General features: G+C 41.5%; 2 protein-coding genes and 1 long non-coding RNA gene across 4 annotated transcripts; 1 reads left to right on the top strand and 2 right to left on the bottom strand.

Annotated features, from left to right (window-relative positions):
- Positions 1-1,890: 1,890 nt before the first annotated feature.
- On the top strand, positions 1,891-5,577 carry LOC142415655 (uncharacterized). The gene is made up of 2 exons (XR_012777493.1): positions 1,891-1,958; positions 5,199-5,577. It is a non-coding gene; the product is annotated as an uncharacterized LOC142415655 (long non-coding RNA).
- Positions 5,578-6,789: 1,212 nt separating this feature from the next.
- On the bottom strand, positions 6,790-8,153 carry GHRL (ghrelin and obestatin prepropeptide). Its single transcript, XM_075514240.1, has 3 exons — positions 8,046-8,153; positions 7,422-7,535; positions 6,790-6,948 (listed from the first exon to the last, which is right to left on the bottom strand). The coding sequence occupies exons 1-3, from the start codon at positions 8,151-8,153 to the stop codon at positions 6,805-6,807; spliced, it is 366 nt and encodes a 121-aa protein (XP_075370355.1). The 3' UTR covers positions 6,790-6,804.
- A 3,541-nt stretch (positions 8,154-11,694) lies between these two features.
- Positions 11,695-19,013, bottom strand: SEC13 (SEC13 homolog, nuclear pore and COPII component). Of its 2 annotated transcripts, XM_075514490.1 has the most exons (9): positions 18,873-19,013; positions 18,343-18,387; positions 17,440-17,555; positions 16,829-16,980; positions 15,945-16,078; positions 14,983-15,116; positions 14,345-14,465; positions 13,007-13,153; positions 11,695-12,552 (listed from the first exon to the last, which is right to left on the bottom strand). In XM_075514490.1, exons 1-9 carry the CDS (start codon positions 18,873-18,875, stop codon positions 12,442-12,444), a joined length of 963 nt encoding a protein of 320 aa, XP_075370605.1. In that variant the 5' UTR covers positions 18,876-19,013; the 3' UTR covers positions 11,695-12,441. The 2 variants fall into 2 exon arrangements, with proteins under 2 accessions (XP_075370605.1, XP_075370606.1); XM_075514491.1 differs by lacking the exons at positions 18,343-18,387; positions 18,873-19,013 and adding an exon at positions 18,218-18,336.
- Positions 19,014-19,428: the final 415 nt, after the last annotated feature.

The following is a 19,428-nucleotide window of genomic DNA, read 5'->3' as shown; positions in this document are numbered from 1 at the left end:
ATGTAAGCAAAGCTGTAGGGAATCAGACTACTCCATTTCCAGTTATCGTCCTGGCTTTATAGCACTTTCCCCTTTCTTGAGAGGGAGGGAAAAGTTCTCATCCTTTAGGTTGTTCTTCTCCCCTAACTCACATACTATCTGTTTAGTTGTTCATAACTGCTTAAACATGTTACTAACAAATTTACTTTTTCATTTATTATCTAGCTTGACAATAAACCTGAGTGTGATGAGGTAAATATCGTGCAAAGAACAGAAAATAAGTGCAACTTGAGAGAACAATAGACGGAAGATCATAGGAAGAAGAAAACAAACCATCAGTGATCCACAGTAATATGCCCTAAGGCACCCCAGAGTGTGTTCATGAAGTCAGTAGGGGAATGATCAGAAAGGAGGTATCTCCACCAGGTGAAGTTCAGGCTGATAGTCCGCAGTGTAGAAGTCGTCTTGTAAGCTAGGTTGCACCTCAAGAAGCGTCCGTGTCATTCCAAAACTTGAATGCCAACAATTCCAACTGTGTTCAGACAGACAGAAAACAAAAGCAGGTGAAAGAGCCTTGCGGCTGTCTAGTTGTCGTTCAGAATGACTCCAAAGGACATCCTGTGACTTGCGGAAGCGCAGTCACTGAAGAAGCCTCTCCAAAGTCTGCATTTCTGTATGAGCCAAGTCTGAGTTTAAAAAAAAAAAAAAAAAAAAAAAAAGAAAAGTGGTGAGTGTTTCTGTGGTGAGTATTTCTTTGTTGCATGGATGTGTTGAAATATTTTGGGGATCTTAATGGTTAGAATCTTTCTGAAAAAATTTAAATTAAGAGGATGAAATGGTTTTAGTCTGTTTCTTACTTTAGGAATTTCCTGGTTTTGTAAAGCCCAGTCTAGTGATGTACCATTACAGAAAAAAAAAAAGCAAAGCATTAGATCATTCTTTAGATTGGGGAACTATTACAATTGAAGTGACTGGATATTTTCCACTTCCTTAATATATAAAGAATTAAACACTTAAAGTCATTATAAAATATTAGCTGCTTATTTTGAGGGACTCTTGGTTGTTATTTCTTTAATGTGATGTTACTATAAATTTATTTTTTTTATATGGGAACTGGGTCGATTATAGCTTAATTAGTTACCTTATTTCATTTTCACAATTGAATAATCATCTCAAATTAGTGGAAGATGACAACTTTTACTTCTCTTAAGGGTTTTGGAAAACAAAAGTAATACTGCATCCTCTTCAATTTAGGGAGATTGATTACAGCCGAAGGTGAGTCCTGTGGCAGCTGCATGTGCCTTTTCCTAATGTGATTTTTATATTTCTATATTTTTATATATAGATATATAAAAATTTCATTCATTATCTCAAATCATTAGTAAGAATGAACCACAAAGAAATAAGCATATTCAGCTGCAGCATGACAAAAATCTTAATTGTGGGCACTTAAGTAATACTGGAATGGTGACTGATCCCAAAATAGCTTCTGGTTAGGGAAGTCTGTGTGAATGGCTTGGGACTAATACCGCAGTGCACTGTTCCCTTTCCTCCTCGCCTGCCGCCCTCCCATCCAAGTAATAATTAAGGACATAATCAAATATTTGTGTATCCCTGTGGATGGCTCCAGGTCACGTAAGAGTGCTTTGTCATACTGTTACTGAGTACATAAAGGAATATTGTTTTAGGGGTTGTTTGCTTTTCAACCCTGTGAGAATCCATTCCATTTGGTTGCTGAAATCTGAGGAGAAAGATGAGTTTGGTGAAGCTCTTGACTTGATTGGAAACATTATTACCAAGTGAATAGAAACTGGATCTGCGTTGGCAGAGAAAAAAACCCATGCTTTTACTTTGGCTTTTGATTGTGGGGGTTTTGTTGTTGTTCTTAAATAATTCCTTGCATCTTGGCTAGGTCACCTTCTTGGCTTTTGTTGTATGCAGTATTTGGGTTAGGACAACCAGTTGTAGTGAATACCCAGGTAATTACCCAGCTTCTGTTAGATGTTTTTTACTTCAATGTCATTGCTCAGAAATAAGGTAACGAGAATGCCAGTTTTGAAATTATCTGTACTGTGTCAGAGGGTAGAGATCTAGCTTATTTTTTCAAATAGATTGCATAGTTGTTTTAGAAAAATCCTAGAGCAGATGTTGTAGGAATAACATAAGATATTTTATTTTTCTCTACCAGTGCAAATTGTACCACATGAGCACTTCCTGAGCAGTATAACCACAGTGAGAGTTGAGGTTGCCTTTTTTTTTTTAAACTCATGTCAATATGGGCAAAAAGAAGAATTTTAGGAATTTTTCAGTGACTGATGCTAGTGCAGTTCACTGATGCCAACCCAAATATCTGTGTGCCAGCTAATTCTGATGATTGTGCAACTTACTGTTCTTGAAAGTGTTTTATTGAAATTTTGATCCTTTTTTCCATTTGGTTTGCCACTCAAGTGGAAAAAGATGCTAGAGCAAATCAAATTTGGTATAAGGTTTTAATTTAAAAAAGTCTCCTGAATAGTTGGTACTTAAGAATGTGTTTTGCATTGAAAATGGCATATATTCCATGACGTACACATAGTTTTAAGGGAAGTCTAGAGATGGACAAATAATTATACACCAGAAATACTGAACTAAATCACTTCTGCCTCAGTATGCAAGGATCCTTTAATATATTAGACAGTTTAAACTGTTGAAATCAGGAGTCAGGTGCTAACTGCCTTCTGTGGATGTGGTGATAGGACAAGGGGTAGTGGCTTTAAACTAAAAGAGGGCAGATTTACATTAGATACAAGGAAGAACATTTTTATGATGAGGGTGGTGAGACACAGCAGCAGGTTGCCCAGAGAAGCTGTGGATGCAGCCAAGTTGTAATCATGCTAGTCCAGTGCTTTGCTCTTCATGCATTGCTTTACTGGCAGCTACAGTGTCGTAGAACCATTCCTGGAGCACTTCTGTGGAATTCACAGAATCACAGAATCGTATAGGTTGGAAAAGACCTTTAAGATCATCGACTCCAACCGTAAACCTAACACTACCAAGACCACCACTATACCATGTCCCTAAGCACCTCATCCAAATGTCCTTTAAATACCTCCAGGGATGGCGACTCAACCACTTCCCTGGGCAGCCTGTTCCAATGCTTGATAACCCTTTCAGTGAAGAAAAATTTCCTAATATCCAGTCTAAACCTCCCCTGGTGCAACTTGAGGCCATTTCCTCTCGTCCTATCACTTGTTACCTGGGAGAAGAGACCGACCCCCACCTCTCTACACCCTCCTTTCAGGCAGTTGTAGAGAGCGATGAGGTCTCCCCTCAGCCTCCTTTTCTCCAGGCTAAACAACCCCAGTTCCCTCAGCCGCTCCTCATCAGACTTCTGCTCCAGACCCTTCCCCAGCTTCGTTGCCCTTCTCTGGACACGCTCCAGCCCCTCAATGTCCCTCTTGTAGTGGGGGGCCCAAAACTGAACACAGCATTCGAGGTGCGGCCTCACCAGTGCCGAGTACAGGGGCACGATCACTGCCCTAGTCCTGCTGGCCACGCTATTTTTGATACAAGCCAGGATGCCATTGGCTTTCTTGGCCACCTGGGCACACTGCTGGCTCATATTCAGGCTACTGTCAACCAACACTCCCAGGTCCTTCTCTGCCAGGCAGCTTTCCAGCCACTCTTCCCCAAGTCTGTAGTGTTGCATGGGGTTGCTGTGGCCCAAGTGCAGGACCTTGCACTTGGCCTTGTTAAACCTCATACAATTGACCTTGGCCCATCGACCCAGCCTGTCCAGGTCCCTCTGCAGAGCCTTCCTACCCTCAAGCAGATCAACACTCCCACACAACTTGGTGTCATCTGCAAACTTACTGAGGGTGCACTCGATCCCTTCGTCCAGATCATTGATAAAGATGTTAAACAGAACTGGCCCCAACACAGAGCCCTGGGGAACACCGCTTGTGACTGGCCGCCAACCGGAGTGAACTCCATTCACCACCCCTCTTTGGACCCGGCCGTCCAGCCAGTTCTTTACCCAGCAAAGAGTACGCCCATCCAAGCCATGAGCAGCCGGTTTCTCCAGGAGAATGCTGTGGGAAACTGTGTCAAAGGCTTTACTGAAGTCTAGATAGACAACATCCACAGCCTTCCCCTCATCCACTAGGCGGGTCACCTTGTTGTAGAAGGAGATCAGGTTGGTCAAGCAGGACCTGCCTTTCCTGAACCCATGCTGGCTGGGCTTGATCCCTTCAATTCACTGCTTTGCTTACTTATTCTTCTGCTTCCAAAGCAAGAGAGACTGTAAAAAAAAAAAAAATCTCTGAGCAGAATACTTGGAAGAAAATAGGGAGCATCAGTTTACTAGGCAGGTTAGAAAGCACCCGAGACCTGTCTTGTCCTTATGATCGTTGTGCACTACTAGGTTATACTACCCTCTTGAGGTTGATGTCATATTTGCAAAGGAGAAAATGCTGCACACATTTATAGGTCCAAAGTTTTTTCTCTAGATCACCAGGAAACATTGTTGAGTTTTTTTTGTGTTGCCTTTTTTTTTTTTTAAGACAACCTTAGAATGTTCTGCTCAGTAAGCTGGATAAGCAGCACAACATAACAGCCTGTGCCTCAATTTTTCTTCTGTAGACTAGCTTAGCCATATGTTTTCTTCTCAGTGAGTAGACTGTATCCTGTGCAACTCTGTCAGAATTCTAGAAACGACAATCCCAACTACAGTGCTTCTTATTTTAAGAAAGTATTTATGCAGTATCTCTGGCTGACAGTTTCCTTCCTGTGCTGTTGGGCAGCTTATTGGCTGACTGTTTCCATGGAATATGCTTGGAAAACTTTAACTATAAAAAAATAACACAAGCAGAAGATCTGTTGTGGAAGCTATGATTAGAGTTCAGCATAATAAATGCAACTTCAGTGCTCTTTCTGACTCTTCCCATTTGTAACACTTCTGCAGGTTTCAAAAAGTACGTGTCCACATCCTTACCCTGGGCTAGTCTTGTTTTAGTCTAGAATTGTTTACTCCTTTTTAATCTGCCTTCCCCTTCACTTCTAATTCTCATTTGCTTTCTGGTGGAGTATAGCACAAGACACTGCTAATGGCATCAAAGGGATCACTTAATTTAGGTGATTAATTCTGTGACAGGAAAAGAGAACATGTCTGATAAAAATTGCAGTTGTATTTACATCTATCGCATTAGCCTGTTAAAGATTACTTTATTGAATGTCTTCAGGAGGAAATTCTAGAAAATGTTCGTGGATTATCAGATGTCCATCAAGGCTGAGGTACAGAAAAGAACATCTACTACACTGGAGCATGCTGGCTTATGCATTTGAAGGCATGACAAATTACCTTGTACCTCTGATGTATGTACCAGTATGGATATGGTTCTGAATCCAAGCAAGCTAACTGGAAGTGTGATTTTCTGTGTTTTTTTCTTTTTTTTTTTTTAACTGGAAGAGATATTAGATGGTTTCCTTTATAAGATCCATATTAACAAATCCTTTGGCAATTAAGCTAATTTGGCAATTGAAAGTTGAGTCCTTGTCCATCTAGTTTGTGTAGTTTATTACATGAACTATCTAGTTCAATCTATTCTTAAACAAACAAACCCCAACCCCACAAGTAATTGCAGTTTCAGCATAAGCTTTATTCTCTATTATAGATGTGTAAAGAAGTGTAAGCAGAGGTTTCCACCAGATTTAGAAAGAATTCTTATAGCCTTCAAACACGTCATTTAGAATAATCACTGTACTTACTAAGGAAAAGAGATAAAATAAGAATAAGCATACATGTCAGCCTGTGATTAACCTTGCCCTTTATTTTTGGCTCTATGTCTTGTATTCTTCCTTAAAAGATAATCTGTTCCGATGTCTGTCAGGGCAAACTGCTTAGGTTCACATACTTCTTTCTTCTTTAGAGTTGTGAAATCAGTAATAATTTCTTTTTAAAGTACAATTTAAAACAAATCAGGCCATCTAGTGCTGTCTTTGTCCTTCATCTTGCCTCAGTTTTTCATCTGAGTTTCTAAAAAGACAAAAGATAAAGATTATTTTGATAATTTTGATAGTCTTAATATTTTTCTGAAAATCCTGTTTTGATAATCTAAAAGTTCTACAAGTGCTCAACCAAAGCAGAAGATAAGGTGGCTTTCACATAGTTACATTCGATAAAGGCACATATGCATAAGACACTCTTATTTGTGTAATGGCCATAGAAGTAGCCCTTCAGAAGGAATTCAGAGGAAAATGGAGAGAGGAGCTTGGGGGAAGTCTTGGGAGCCTGAAAAGCAGGGTGAAAACAGAAGCATGAAGTGATTTGTCGTTGGAATGTGTAACACAGATACTAAGACTGACATAAACATTGAAACAGAAGATTCATAAAGATCAGCTTAACATGGGTGAGTGCAAATAAGTATGACGGGCTGTAAAGGTAAAAACCAGACAGCATGTGGTGGAAGTTGGTCATTAGAACTTTAGTTATCAGTGAATCTGCTAGAGCTATCTTAGTTGCAATAATGTTTTTAATACTTTTCACCATGAAAATTGTGAAGGGATTTGAGGGTAAGGGGAAAAAAAAGATTGGCAGTGTAAGGAAAGGAAGCCTTCCCCTTCTGCCTAATATACTTTAATGTGATTCTTCAAAGTTCAACTAGCAGTTTCTGAACATCAGATACTTTAGTGGTTCTCTTAGTGGTAACTTAGTCCCAATCACTTCTGAAATGCTGCTCTGAATGTCTTACATGACAAATTAGATGACAAAAGTTGTTTGGTTTATGGTGTTGGTGTTCTTGGTTTTTGGTTTTGTTTTGGTGTGGTTGGTTGGTTTGTTTGTTTGTTTTAAAGCTCTGCTTTTATGACTTGGTTGGTAGTACCTTTAGCGTTCTCTTCAAGCATGTCCCCTAGCATCTTCTCCAGTGCTTGTCCATATTCTTGATACTCTTCTTCTGTTATTTTGACACCAATTTCGAAGGGAACATTAAACTATAAAAACATTAAAAGACAGACTTTAACAGACAAGTTCTGGACAAGGACACTACAAGTTAATTTTATTCATGGGAATGATGCTCAGCAAGAGGTATAAAAAGTTATTCCATCTGTTTGCTTATTAGTGCTGAGACATGTAATCAAAATCTCAGAAACAGGGTGTATAGCTACTGCAGACCAAACTGCACAATAAACTGGAGGAAAGAAAACTTTACAAGAAACTCACATTATTATATGTTAGTTCTGAAATGTAAGTGAATCCTAAACTGGAGATTGTGATCTGAATTACTGCTGCTAATTTTAAATCATTTCATACCATCAATGCTGGCAGTTGTCATGTGCCCTATCCTACTTGCCTTTCAAGTTAAAAATGATTGTAGTTTTGATTTGTACTGCCTCCTGTGACAGAAATTGTATTACCCAACCCCACCCCTTAAACTTGTATGTGAGCAAGAAGAAAAAATACAAACCTTAATTTCAATACTGTTACTGTCATCTTCTGGCCCTGCTTCATCGGTATCCCAAAAGCCTTCTGTGCCTCGACGATGTAATTGTGCTGTGGGGTTTTTTTTATCCTTTTGTTGCTAGAAAGCAAGCAAACTAACATCTATATATTCTTTCCATAATCAAACTAGTCTGTAGTGGGGAAGTTAGAATCCATAATTAACACAGATGCAGTAAATTAGCTGAAGGCATTACACACTTATGTATGTATGATATGTAGGTCTATAATAATTGTACTACCATTGTTGCATGCACTTTAATAGGAATTTGGTTTAAGGGTTCTTTAAAGAACAAGCACCTTATGGTTAACTTCCAAAGAAGATGCCAATAAATTATTTAAATGAATGCTTTCTCTTAAATTGTTCTTTTTTTTTTTCAGATTATTAATTCTTAGTGAATTAGATCAGATACATATTCTGATAGCATGAATACAATGCTAACAGTTTGTTACAGAAGTTCTCTGGAATAACTCCTTCCTCTTCCAGAAAATACATCTTTGAAAAGCTTCTCTGGATGCTGTAAAGAATATTGGTTTTAAGGACTTACAGATGAGGATGATCTTGAGAAAGTATTTTTCTGAAATTTTTTACCTGTGTTTTTTTATATTCAGGGCTTAAAAAACTAGAGCCAGCCAGAGTAGTTTCTGTCCAGAGGATCCTGTAAAGAATAATTCCCAGCAGAGTACCTCTGAGAAACATGATTATCTTCGTGAGGCAGGGTGTCAAACCTGAAAGCATAGGTTGAAAAATTAAACATATTTTACAATCTCTGTATTTAATTGAATCCAGATCCAGTGAAAATCTTTCGCCTGACTTGAATGACTTGAAATTATTTCTAAAGATGTATAAAGCAAACATAATTTTTATATGCTAAAGGTAGAAATATCCTGTCCAAAATATATTATTGCTTACAGTGTTTTCTTCCATAACTAAGATATAGTAACTGGAACAGACAGGTTAGTGGAGAGGAATTACACAGGAAAACCGACAAAAGCTGAAAATGTTGTGAAACTTTACCTGGTTAGTTTCGTGGCTTCACCAAACAGCTGCTTTCTGGAGCACTTTATATATGAAGTGGAATATTTGTTCTGTGCTACAATATTCCTGGAAATGCAATCTGATATGTATTTAAATTCCTTGGAAACTTGGCCTGCTTGTAAGATAACAAAATCAACAAAAAAGTGAAAACAGTGCATAGATCTGTTGCTGCACTTATTTTTATGTATAATGAAATTGTGTAGGGAATGAAGTGAGAGTTTCCTTTTTTCCTGTGGCATTAACATTGTTCCTTTTAAAAATTAATAGCTGTAACATGTATTTTTCAAAAAGGAAAAGGCCCAAACCCTTTTCCTTATCTGAGGTGGTGTAACAGAAATGGACAAGTTGTGCTTTATTCCTGACCTGTGGTGACAGCTATGTTTCTCATTTTTGCCTTTAAGTGCATTCCCTCTCTTATGTATTCTCTCACAGGTTCTGTTTTATCAGATTTTGTTGTCTTTTGCTGAAGACTGAAACTGAAAATGATACCTAGGAAACTTGGCTTCCGTTACTCTAGAAATGGAATATTAACAATTTTTTAAAACTTCAGTGAAGATTAGTAGCAATGGCTGAGGGTCTAGAAAAATCCCATGAAGAGAAATCGGGAATTACTTTTTTTCAACTTGAGAAAGAGTAGGAGAAAAGAAGGAATATATGATGAAGGATGACAAATTTGCAACTTCTGTTTAACTTTAATGACACAGCTAATTTGTAGGATCCATTTTACACTGCAGCCCCAGAAACTTCCTGTAGTAGGATTGAGGTAAGCATGGGAAATGTGCAAAGATGGGAAGATGAGGAGGAATTTAGTTAAATCAGATTTGCTGTTGGAGAAAATGTAACATTTATAACCATCTTAACTGTGCTCTGGTCAAATAAGACTCTGTATCTTTAGCACATCTGGGGAGTTGGAAAACTAGTTTTATTTGGGGATGCAGTTCCATTTTGTTTTCTTCTGCAAACATGATTTAAGAGCTTTTCTCTTTCCGTATCTCATGTTGTGGCTTTCTGGTTGATTATTTCAAATATTGTGCAGTCATGCTGTAAATCAGATTTGTGAAATGATCCAAATATTAAAAGAAAATTACTTCTTAAATGTGTCTGGTATCAGCTGAATTGGTAAAACTGAGGAAGCTAGTAACTGTGATAAGGGAGCTGAAAACAAATGGAGGTGATGGGTCAAAAACCCCTCTAGCAACAAAGCTAGGTTAAGAAACTCTGATAGAGTTAATCTTCATCTTGGTTTTTATCTCAGGGCTTGTTAATGAAAATACCCAATAGCACAAAGAAAGCAGGCAGAGCTTGTGGATCCTATCAGAAACAATAAGGAAGCAGAAGGTTGCATTTTTGTAGCACACTTGTTTTGTTCTGGGCTGGCCCCAGAATCAAGCTATTTCTGGATTCCCAACACGACAGGGAGATGTGTCCCCTGTAGCTTTCAGGACCTCGGTCTTTGGATCAGCATCTTCTGCTTTACTAAGGCCTGTCAGGACTCCAAAGTAGTGAGGAAAACAGAAGCGTAGGATATGAATTTGGATAGGCTGTTTGTACAAAACAGTGTGGTAACTCTTGTGGTTTTTGTTTTCTGAGTTTCAAGTGAGCACAGTTTCTATTAAAGACAGCCTAGTTACCAGTGTAGTACTAGGAGACATGCCAGAAACTTCATAAACTTAACAATGCAGATTGAATGATAGAACTTTATTTCTTATGTGGAAATTCCTTTCAGTCATCACAAGACACAAACTTGTCTTCTTTTCAGGCTAGATAGTGAAAGAGAATGATGGTGCACTCTGAACACAGGAGAGACCACATTGGTGTTCATCAGACTGAGTAGCAATCTTAAGTAAGTTCTTCAGTGTGAAACCTATGTTGAGTATATTCTTTTTCTCTATTTCTTTTCACCAACCCTGACCCCAAGTATGAGAGGGAGGCGATTAGAGATCCAAAAACATAAAGCTTATTTTCAAGAGCAACTGAAAAATTTTCACCTAATGCTTATACTTGCAATGAATAAACTGTGTAACTCTTAAATAATCTTTTATCAGTTGTAATTGTTGGGGATACTTTGATTGTTACTTGAAAAAATTTTAATACATTTAATCTTAAGTATGAAGGGATAACAGGCTGAACTGGGCCTTGCTGCTAAGTAGGTTTGAATTCTTAAGTATTAACACTCATAAAATACAACTTTTAATAGGGTGAATTGTAGAAGCTAACACCTCCACAGGCAAAAACTTTTCCTGTGTGCTTAAGGAGTTAATGCTCTTTCTCCTTAGAATGAAGTGTGTTAAAAGCTAACTAAGAATGAGGATTCATTTTTGAGCCTTTTTATTGGAGGTAATGTGCTTGATTTCAAGTTTGTATAGTTTCCACAGCAGTTAAAGCCAACCCACAACCCTCTTAGATGACCAGGTACTCTGTATCGGAGAAGAACAAGTGAGTGTGAGTGTGGTACTGGGAATGAAAGGCTGCCTGTTCAGCTTAGCAATTATGATTATGATCTTGGAAATGGAAAACAGCTTGAAAGAATGTAGTGCTTTGCTGTGTAATTTGAAATGGAACTGTTTGAATGTAATGCTAACTTCTAGATGAATTTTTTTGGGGGGGTAAGGCTACAGTGCAATTTAAACAAGAACAGGAATGTTGCATACTTCTGTTGGTATACAGAAAGGTAGTTCATGTATGTGTTTCTGTGAGAGGAACTAGGATATTATTTGGCTAGTATAGATGACTATCATAAAGTGAGGTTTGTATTTCTAGAAAAGGGGGTATATTATCTTGACTATGCCAAAACAAAGACTACGCCTAGGAACCACTACCTTGGAGAAGGAGGAAGGTTGCAAATTGTTCACTTGCGTTGCGTCAGTGCAACTGAAGAATAGAGGGAACATGTGACCTTTAAGTACTTTCCCTCTTGGAGGGGAAGAATGCTTCAGCTTTTAGCTGAAGGCATACTGAAATGTGGTTTGTTCGAGCCTAATAAGCCTAAAAATGCAATGGCACATAAGTTTAACTGAAAGCAAAAAAATTGTTCTTTCTTACACTATATATAGTGTTGGTCTCTAGTACACTAATACCTTCCCAGCTATTACAAAGCTAATACCATGGATGGGAGGACAACATGACTGTGGCTTGACTGAAGGTAGACTGTAGATAACGTTGACAAGGCCCCTGTGAAAAGATTAAATACAGCACACCAGGCTTTAACCAATAGGACTTTATTCTGTTGGTATATCAACAAAAAGAACCTGAGGTACAGTACAGAAGTGTGGCTAAAAAAAAATCTTCAAATTATGGTTTAATTTATTGATATTGGTTAAATAGCCAAGTTTGAGATTATTGCAAAGCAAAAGACATGTGCATTCCACTACTCCTTTTCATCTTCAGGAAAGCACAGAGGCTTTCACATATCCAAGCACATTATTTTCAGGAAGATCTAAGCACCACTTCACTACTACCAGAAGGGTTAGCTAGCATGCTGTCATCTAATGCTGAAAACTCCACCAGCCCTTCCCCTCACTTGAAACAAAGTTCTGGCCTTTGAAGGGACAGAGTATTTGTCCCCTTGCACAAAGGAGTTCACACCTCACCACTATGATAGCTTCCTCCTGTTCCTACTCGAGTGCTTGAAGTCTGACCACAGCATATCCAATTAAATTTGATCCCTAAACCAGAAAAGCAGAGTAAAATTTCTACAGCATCAAGGAGTAGTATAAGGCACAGTACTTTGCTATGCTCTTTACCTTGAATTTAAGGGAATGTCAATTAAGGCTGATTATCAACATAGTATAGCCTCCCAGTAATAGTTATAGAGTGCTCATAAAATTGGATAATTGTTGTTTCCCATGTTCATGTCCAGTTTGGATAAAATCAGTTCTCATCTGGTTCAAGAAACATTGCAAATCAGGTACAGTGATCACTTGTTGCAGCTGGAACATTCACTTGTGCATCACTGCTCATTCTGCTGCCCCTCTGTAACGGCAGACACCCCTCCTTGGCCCTTGTTGACATCGCTGATACATGCCCACAGTCCGTCTACTGATTCCTTCCATAGTGTGACCTCAAAAACAGATCAGGAAGAAGTTTCAGCCTTAATATGTTCTCAGTTTCCCAGTTCCTTGCAACCATCATGTCACTAGTTTGGTGACAGTCTACAGTTACAGAAGCCAAGTGTTGGAGCGTTGTTCTAAGTATCAAGTTATTTGTTGCTGTATACTGAATAATCATCCAGTGGTAAAGGGAGAGTATGTGAATTCTGCTGTTAGTACCCTACAGAATAAATTAAACCTGTATTTCTCATCTCCAGTAAGGACTAAGAATGCAGTGTAAGTAGTTTGCTAAAGGTTAGGATCTTCCTCCCCTTCTGATTAAGTTGAAAGAAAAAGAATTCACCAGTGCAGCAAAGGAGAATCTACAACAGTCTTAACTTAAAGAAAAGTGACAATAGCCTGTCCCCTCTCAGCTCTTCTGAAAATATGGCATGCAGGAGTAAAAGCCAAGGCAGTAGTACTCACTTTATTGTCACCTCCAGACACTGCAAGAATATTTGCAGTAATGGACCAACTCACATGCCAGACAACATCATTGAACTTGTGCAGCAGCTTTGGTGACCATGAATTTCCAGAGGCATCATCACATGTCCAGATAAACACTCTGCCATCCTACAGAAGCAAGCAGACAGAGGTGGTTGGACCACTAGTTATAACACAGAAAAAACAACCTTGATTCCACTTATGGCTAGACTTCCAAATCACAGCTCCAATATGAACCCTAGATGTGTTTACATGCATTTTTGCTCAATGCAACAAAGGGGCTGTTTTCCTACTATAGGTAAAAGCAAGATAGGAGTACAGCTTTCTGATGACAAAAACTATACGCAAAAGGTGAATTGGAAACACCAGAGAAGAGCTCCCAAAATACAGATGTCAGCTGAATTTTTCCCCAGAATGAGATTTTGCTTTCCAGTCACATGACAGCAAGTTAGCAGCTTACCAAGTCATAGAATCATAGAATGCTTTGGATTGGAAGGGACCTTTAAAGATCATCTAGTCCAACCCCCCTGCAAGAGCAGGGACATCTTTAACTAGATCAGGTTGCTCACAGCCCTGTCCAACCTGACCTTGAATGTTCCCAGGGATGGGGCCTCCACTACCTCTCTGGGCAGCCTGTTCCAGTGCTTCACCACCCTCACTGTAAAAAATTTCTTTCTTAAATCCAGTCTAAATCTGCCCTCCCTTAGTTTAAAACCATTGCTCCTTATGCTGTCACAACAGGCCTTGCTAAAAAGTCTGTCCCTGTCTTTCCTATAGGCCTCCTCTAAGTACTGGAAGGCTGCTATAAGGTCTCCCCACAGCCTTCTCTTCTCCAGGCTGAGTCATCTTCTTGCTATTAAAAAAAGCATTTACAGAATGATTAGCAGCAAGAACACTACAGTCAATATGAAGGTTGACAACATCAGCGCTGATTAAGAATGCCAGTTATTAGAAAACAGTATTTTTAGCTGGAAGTTCAGTGAATTTGATCCAGACACATTAAAATACAACTTTAGTTTGAAGGTCTTCCTCATAGTGAGACCATCCTGCTCATGATTTTCAAAATACAAGATAGTTTTTGGTACAGAGCCACACACGCACAAACCTTTGTTCCAGAAATGCTTCCACTGGGCTTCTAAGTTTGGGAGGAACAGAAATCAAAGGCTCTTATGCACAGACCCAGATATAGCAAAGGATTGCCAAGCGGACCCATTACAGCAGTTCTATCCTTACTATTCCTTTACATCCTTCCCCTTTTCTCTAGTAAATGGAAGCAAGGGCACTGAAAGCCTGCCTCTGTGACTCCAACAGAAGCCTCACCTGTGAGCAGCTAGCAATGGTACTTGTTGGCAAACCTATGGATGGAGCCCAGGCTACATCTCGAACCCAGTCACTATGAGCCTCCAGCTTCTGCTCTTCCTTCCACTGACCATCTTCTTCCCTGAAAACACATTTATACAGTCAGAAGGATGGCAGCAGCAGCCAGTCATATTTCTCATCTCCTGTTCTGGAAGGCTTTGGTTTTGTAGCTTTCAGACTCCTGGTTTATCCAGATAATACAAAGCACAGGTGTTCCCCACTCTTCTCCAAAAAGCTCTATGGCTTAAACTGACAAAATCCCTTCCAGGGGACAGAAAGCAGCATAGGCAAAGAGTATTTGATCTTCAGTTACTGTACAGAAATCTGCTGTTGTCCAAGTGACAGAGGTAATCAAAGACAATTAGAAAGCCACTTTTGAAGATCAGATTAAGCAAGGCTGACACAAATTGCTATAACCACATGAGAGACTGTACATCACTAAGTCGTTTCCATTTTTAAAGCACTTCTCTAAAACAGTAATTCAAAGATGAAAGCACAGAGGTGCCAAAAATATGACCTGAGATATTAACAGGGACATTTAAAGACTATAAAGGATATCAAGTTTTATAAGTTCTTAAGTCTGGCAACAGAGCACTTACTTCCAGATCTTGACAAGGTTGTCACAGCCACCAGATGCAAATCTTTTGATGTAGTTTGGTTTTTGACCAGATGGTTGTTCTATAAGGCTTCCTGGTACAACAGCAGGAGCCCAGCTAACTGCATTACAGCCAATCTATTTAATGAAAAAATATCATTATTAAAAGTTGCTTACTTTAAATAAATGAATAAAAGCTGCTGAGGGAGCAAAGGACACCTAGCATACTCTCTATTGGGGCAGGGGGGGAGGAATAAGCCCATCTTGGGAAAATAGGAGTCTTTCACAATGCTGGATGGATATAGGACGAGTAAGAAATCCAGATACAGTCTAGTCTCAATAAGGCAACTATTCAGAAAGCCTTACGTAGCTAAGTAACTGTTTATGTGCAAATATCATCTTGGATATGTAAACAGTGGAGACAGAGATATAAACTGAAAAGACACAAGACATACACAGTTGCTAAGATGTAGGAATGCAACAGCAGAAGGAACCTGTGGGTCTGGAGCCCAATTTCCTTTTATTGAGAGCCACTGCCATTAGCTTATCAAGTTCTGCTTAAGCAAAAATTTCCACTATTTTGGGTAAAACATGAGTCCTGCAGTTTTTCCAGCTTCCAGCTTCAGTTTATTCACAGTCAGTTTGTACAGGTGTTCTTAGTACCAAAGCCATTTCCTGCCAGGTAACTTCCAGCACTGTGTTTAACAATAATGCTTAATAAACAAGTATTATCAGTGCTGTTTAGTAACCTTCACATGTCTTGTTTTCTGCTTCATTTTAGTGATTACAAACTATACCTTCCCACTCTGGATTAATTTAAAACAAGTTATTCTTGATTCTGGAAAATGTTTCACATCATTTCATTGCATTTCAGTATTTATCTAGTCTGCACGTTCTTTGAGGCACCAACTCGGTGCTTATCTGTAGCTCCAAGAACCCTGTACTGGTCCAAAGGAACAGACTTACCGTATGTGCATTGCTGATCTTTTTGACTTCCCACTGCCCGTCACCCGTGTAGCTCAATAATGAGATGGCCCCATCAGAGCTCCCGCAGGCCAGGATCAATCCATAGTCATGTGGTGCCCAGCAGACAGAATTCACTGTGAAGGGAGAGACAGACTGGATTACAACACAGTGACTATCTAAAACTGGCTAACCAAATCACTGATTAATATTAGTGGAATAGTCACTAGAAGTGAGCAGCTTTGAAAGCTAAGAGTAAGAGTCTTCGGCAAAGCCAGTCAATTAATATTGTTTACTGCATGACAGAAAACCGCCTTTATTTTTGGCACCCTTTTAGAACAAGAACACCAAAAGAGCACTCTTGATGAGAGATTAAAAACTGACTACCCCCTGCAACAGCGAAGAGTATTGCTGACTCTAGAACAAAAGCTGAATGGCAGGCATATTTAAAGTCTAGATTAGCAACAAAACAAAGCTGGAGACTTCTCAGATCTGCATGTAGGAGGACCAATCATGTGAACAAAACAGTTCCCATTGTAAAACAAAATGCAGCATACTAAAATCCACCTTTTTCCTTTCTACCTGTAGTGGATACACACAGTATTTTCCTCAAGAATTCAGTACCCTACCATCTTGTTTATTTGAAAGCTGATGCATTCGTAAAACAGCTCCTACGCAAACATGGTATGAATCAGGACAGGAGGTTGTCCAGTAGTATGACATTACCTAAATGTTCTGTTTATGCTGAACAGACTTACTGTCTCTCCATTAGTTTATCCTTATCTGTTTGATAGAAGCTTTCTTCCTTAACACCGACAGATTTATTCAAACCTTTCTGAACCCTCTCACATCCCCAGTCTCACTTCTCAGCTCCAGACCCCACGTACCTGAGGAATCGTGCCCTGTGTACTCATATGTCTTTTCCCAAGTGCCATTTTCCTCCTTCCAGATAATAACCTTCCTGTCATAGGAACAGGAAGCCAAGATGTTTCCGTACATAGGATGAGCCCAGGCAACCTGCCACACGGGACCTTCATGCCTGCAAGAAACAATGCTATTTGAAAAAGCTGAGAGGAACCCATTCCAGTTGTGGCTGTTTCACAGCCGTCGTTATTGTAAATTGGTGTTCCGTAAGTGATTAATGCAGTAATAGAAAGAGTGTGATGATGCCAAGATGAAAAACAGCATAAAGGACTGTCAGACAAAGCCATTGGCATCGAAAACAATTCCAAACGTTTATCCTTATATTAGCAATTAAGATTGTGAGTTTACTTCTTGAAAATTATGTGTCAAGTATTTAATGAATTAAAAAGTCCCAGTGTTATTTCTAACCGGCTCCCTGTCCCCCCTCACGGCTCTGAGGGGTTGTTTAGCAACAACCAGCCACAGCAGTTACTGCCTTGGAGGGTTTTACCACGCATCTTATATCACCAAGAAGCAAAATGACAAAATATTAAAGATTTCGACAGATTAAAATCTTCTGTTTACAACACTTTACCCTCTCAGGTCCGCAATGAGGATTTGCCCTCCATTCCGAACGTCAAAGATTTTCACAGATCTGTCTGAAGAACAGGTTGCTAACCGAGTGCCATAGTAATCCATCTGAGCATCGTGCTGCAAGGCGATGGAAAAGCTGCTGTCAGCACCCGTGAGTTGCACGTTGTTAAAAAATATTATAACATTTTAAAAGTAGCTGTAAGAGTTGCGAACAGATGACCAAGTCCCAGCAGGACAGGTTAAAAAGGGTAGTTTTTAAACAATCCAGACAAGCCACGTAAGTCACGACTGCCCCAATTGCTGTTTTCACTAACTATACAAACATTACGCAGAAGTAATCGAGGGAATTCCAAGCACAGCATTTTCAGGAGAGAACAGGAAATTAGTGCCACTGACTGTAAAACCTTGACCAGTTATGTATTTTTGTTTAATATGTAAAGTGGATGTAAGAATACTGACCTCTCTTATGTTTGAAACATCATTATTTAACTGGGCTCCTTACTTCTACAAATTACTTTGAAACATTTCCTCCTACCCGTACTTACACACCTGCTCCCAGAAACATCCGCATAAAGGAAAATCAGTTTTATCTGCTGAAGTTCTGTACATTTAGTGTACACATACATATTGTTTCATAGAAACGGGCAGAAACAAGCCTAGGCATGAAAATTAAAGTTTTAAATCATTTCTCCTTCCCCCAGTAGCTACGCTTTCCTGTCCACACAGTATAAAATAGCGCTATTGGACTTTCAGACAGTACTCTCCACCTCATATCTCACATGCATCGTACTCTTCGCCCCTGGTGAGAAAGTGCCATAAAGTAGTTCTGTTAAAGCTGGCGGGCGCAGCGCTAAGGGAGCCGAGCGGCGCTTCCCCTGAAGATCAGCAGCCCCCGCACACTTACTATCATGTCCTCGTGGGAGGTGTCCACCGTGTTAATTACCGAGACCTGCGGGGGGAGGAGGAGAAACAAGAACAAGTACACCCCATCTCAGAGCCTGGCGACTGAAACGGCAACGCGCGGCCGAAGGCGGAGAGCCTGCCCCTCGCAAACCGCGCAGCACGCCAGCCCCGGGCGGGCACGGGACCCCGGAGCTCCCAGGCCGCCTCCGGCCGGCGCGGCCCCCCCGGGCGCCGGAGGAGCCGGCGCTGGCCGGGGCTGCCATTAAGCAGCAGCCGGGCGCCTTTCGCCTTGGTGCCGTGCCCAGGTGCGCCGCGGGCACCCCGGCCCGGGAGGCCGAACCCGGCTGCGCTCGGGCCGAGCACCGGGGACACCGCCGGTTCTCCGCCGTGCTGCCCCCGCCACCTCTCCCTCCTGCTCCGACGGGCGCCGCGGGGAGGGGCAAGGCGGCCCAGAGCCCCTCCAGCGGCCGCCCCAAGACCCGGGCCTGGGCCTGAACTGGCCCGCTCCTCCGTCCCCCGCCCCGGGCCTACCATGGCGGCGGCGGACCCGGCGGTGCTCCCCGGCGGCGAGCGGCCCGGCCTGGCCTCCGGCCGCGCTCCTCAGACGTGGCACGACGGTCCGACGCCCAAACGGCCCCGCCGCGGCGCGCGCCCCGCCCGCCTGCGCGCCGAGGTTCCGCCCGCGCCGAGGTTCCGGGGGCGGGCGGCGCGGGGTCCTGCGGGCGCTGCCCGCGCTCCGCCGGTAGCGGGCCGGTGCCTGCGCACACGCCCGTGCATAGGCGCGTACGACCGCCCGTTTTGTGTCCCGCAGGGCCTCACGGAGGGCCTCGCCGTGCCTTGCGGTCAGGGAACGGAGGGCTGGCGGGAGGCGGCCCAACGCTGGCTGTGCCACAGGCCTCCTGGCGGCCCGCTCCCGCCTGGGGCGCCCGGACCAGCACTTGTGGCCGTCCCGACCCTTCTCCGTGTGTGATCCCTGAGCTGTCCCCGAGCGCCGAGGCGCTCCCGCAGTGCAGGAGGCCCGGCACCTCCCCGCGGAGCTAGGGCCAAGCGCAGGGGGCTGCTCTGCCCCGCCTGCCGGCGTGCAGCC

This window comes from Mycteria americana, chromosome 11 (genome assembly GCF_035582795.1).
Source record: "Mycteria americana isolate JAX WOST 10 ecotype Jacksonville Zoo and Gardens chromosome 11, USCA_MyAme_1.0, whole genome shotgun sequence".
In the NCBI taxonomy this organism is placed as follows: Eukaryota; Metazoa; Chordata; class Aves; order Ciconiiformes; family Ciconiidae; genus Mycteria; species Mycteria americana.
The sequence above is the reverse complement of the archived record's forward strand: the minus strand, read 5'-3'. Positions and strand labels throughout refer to the sequence as shown.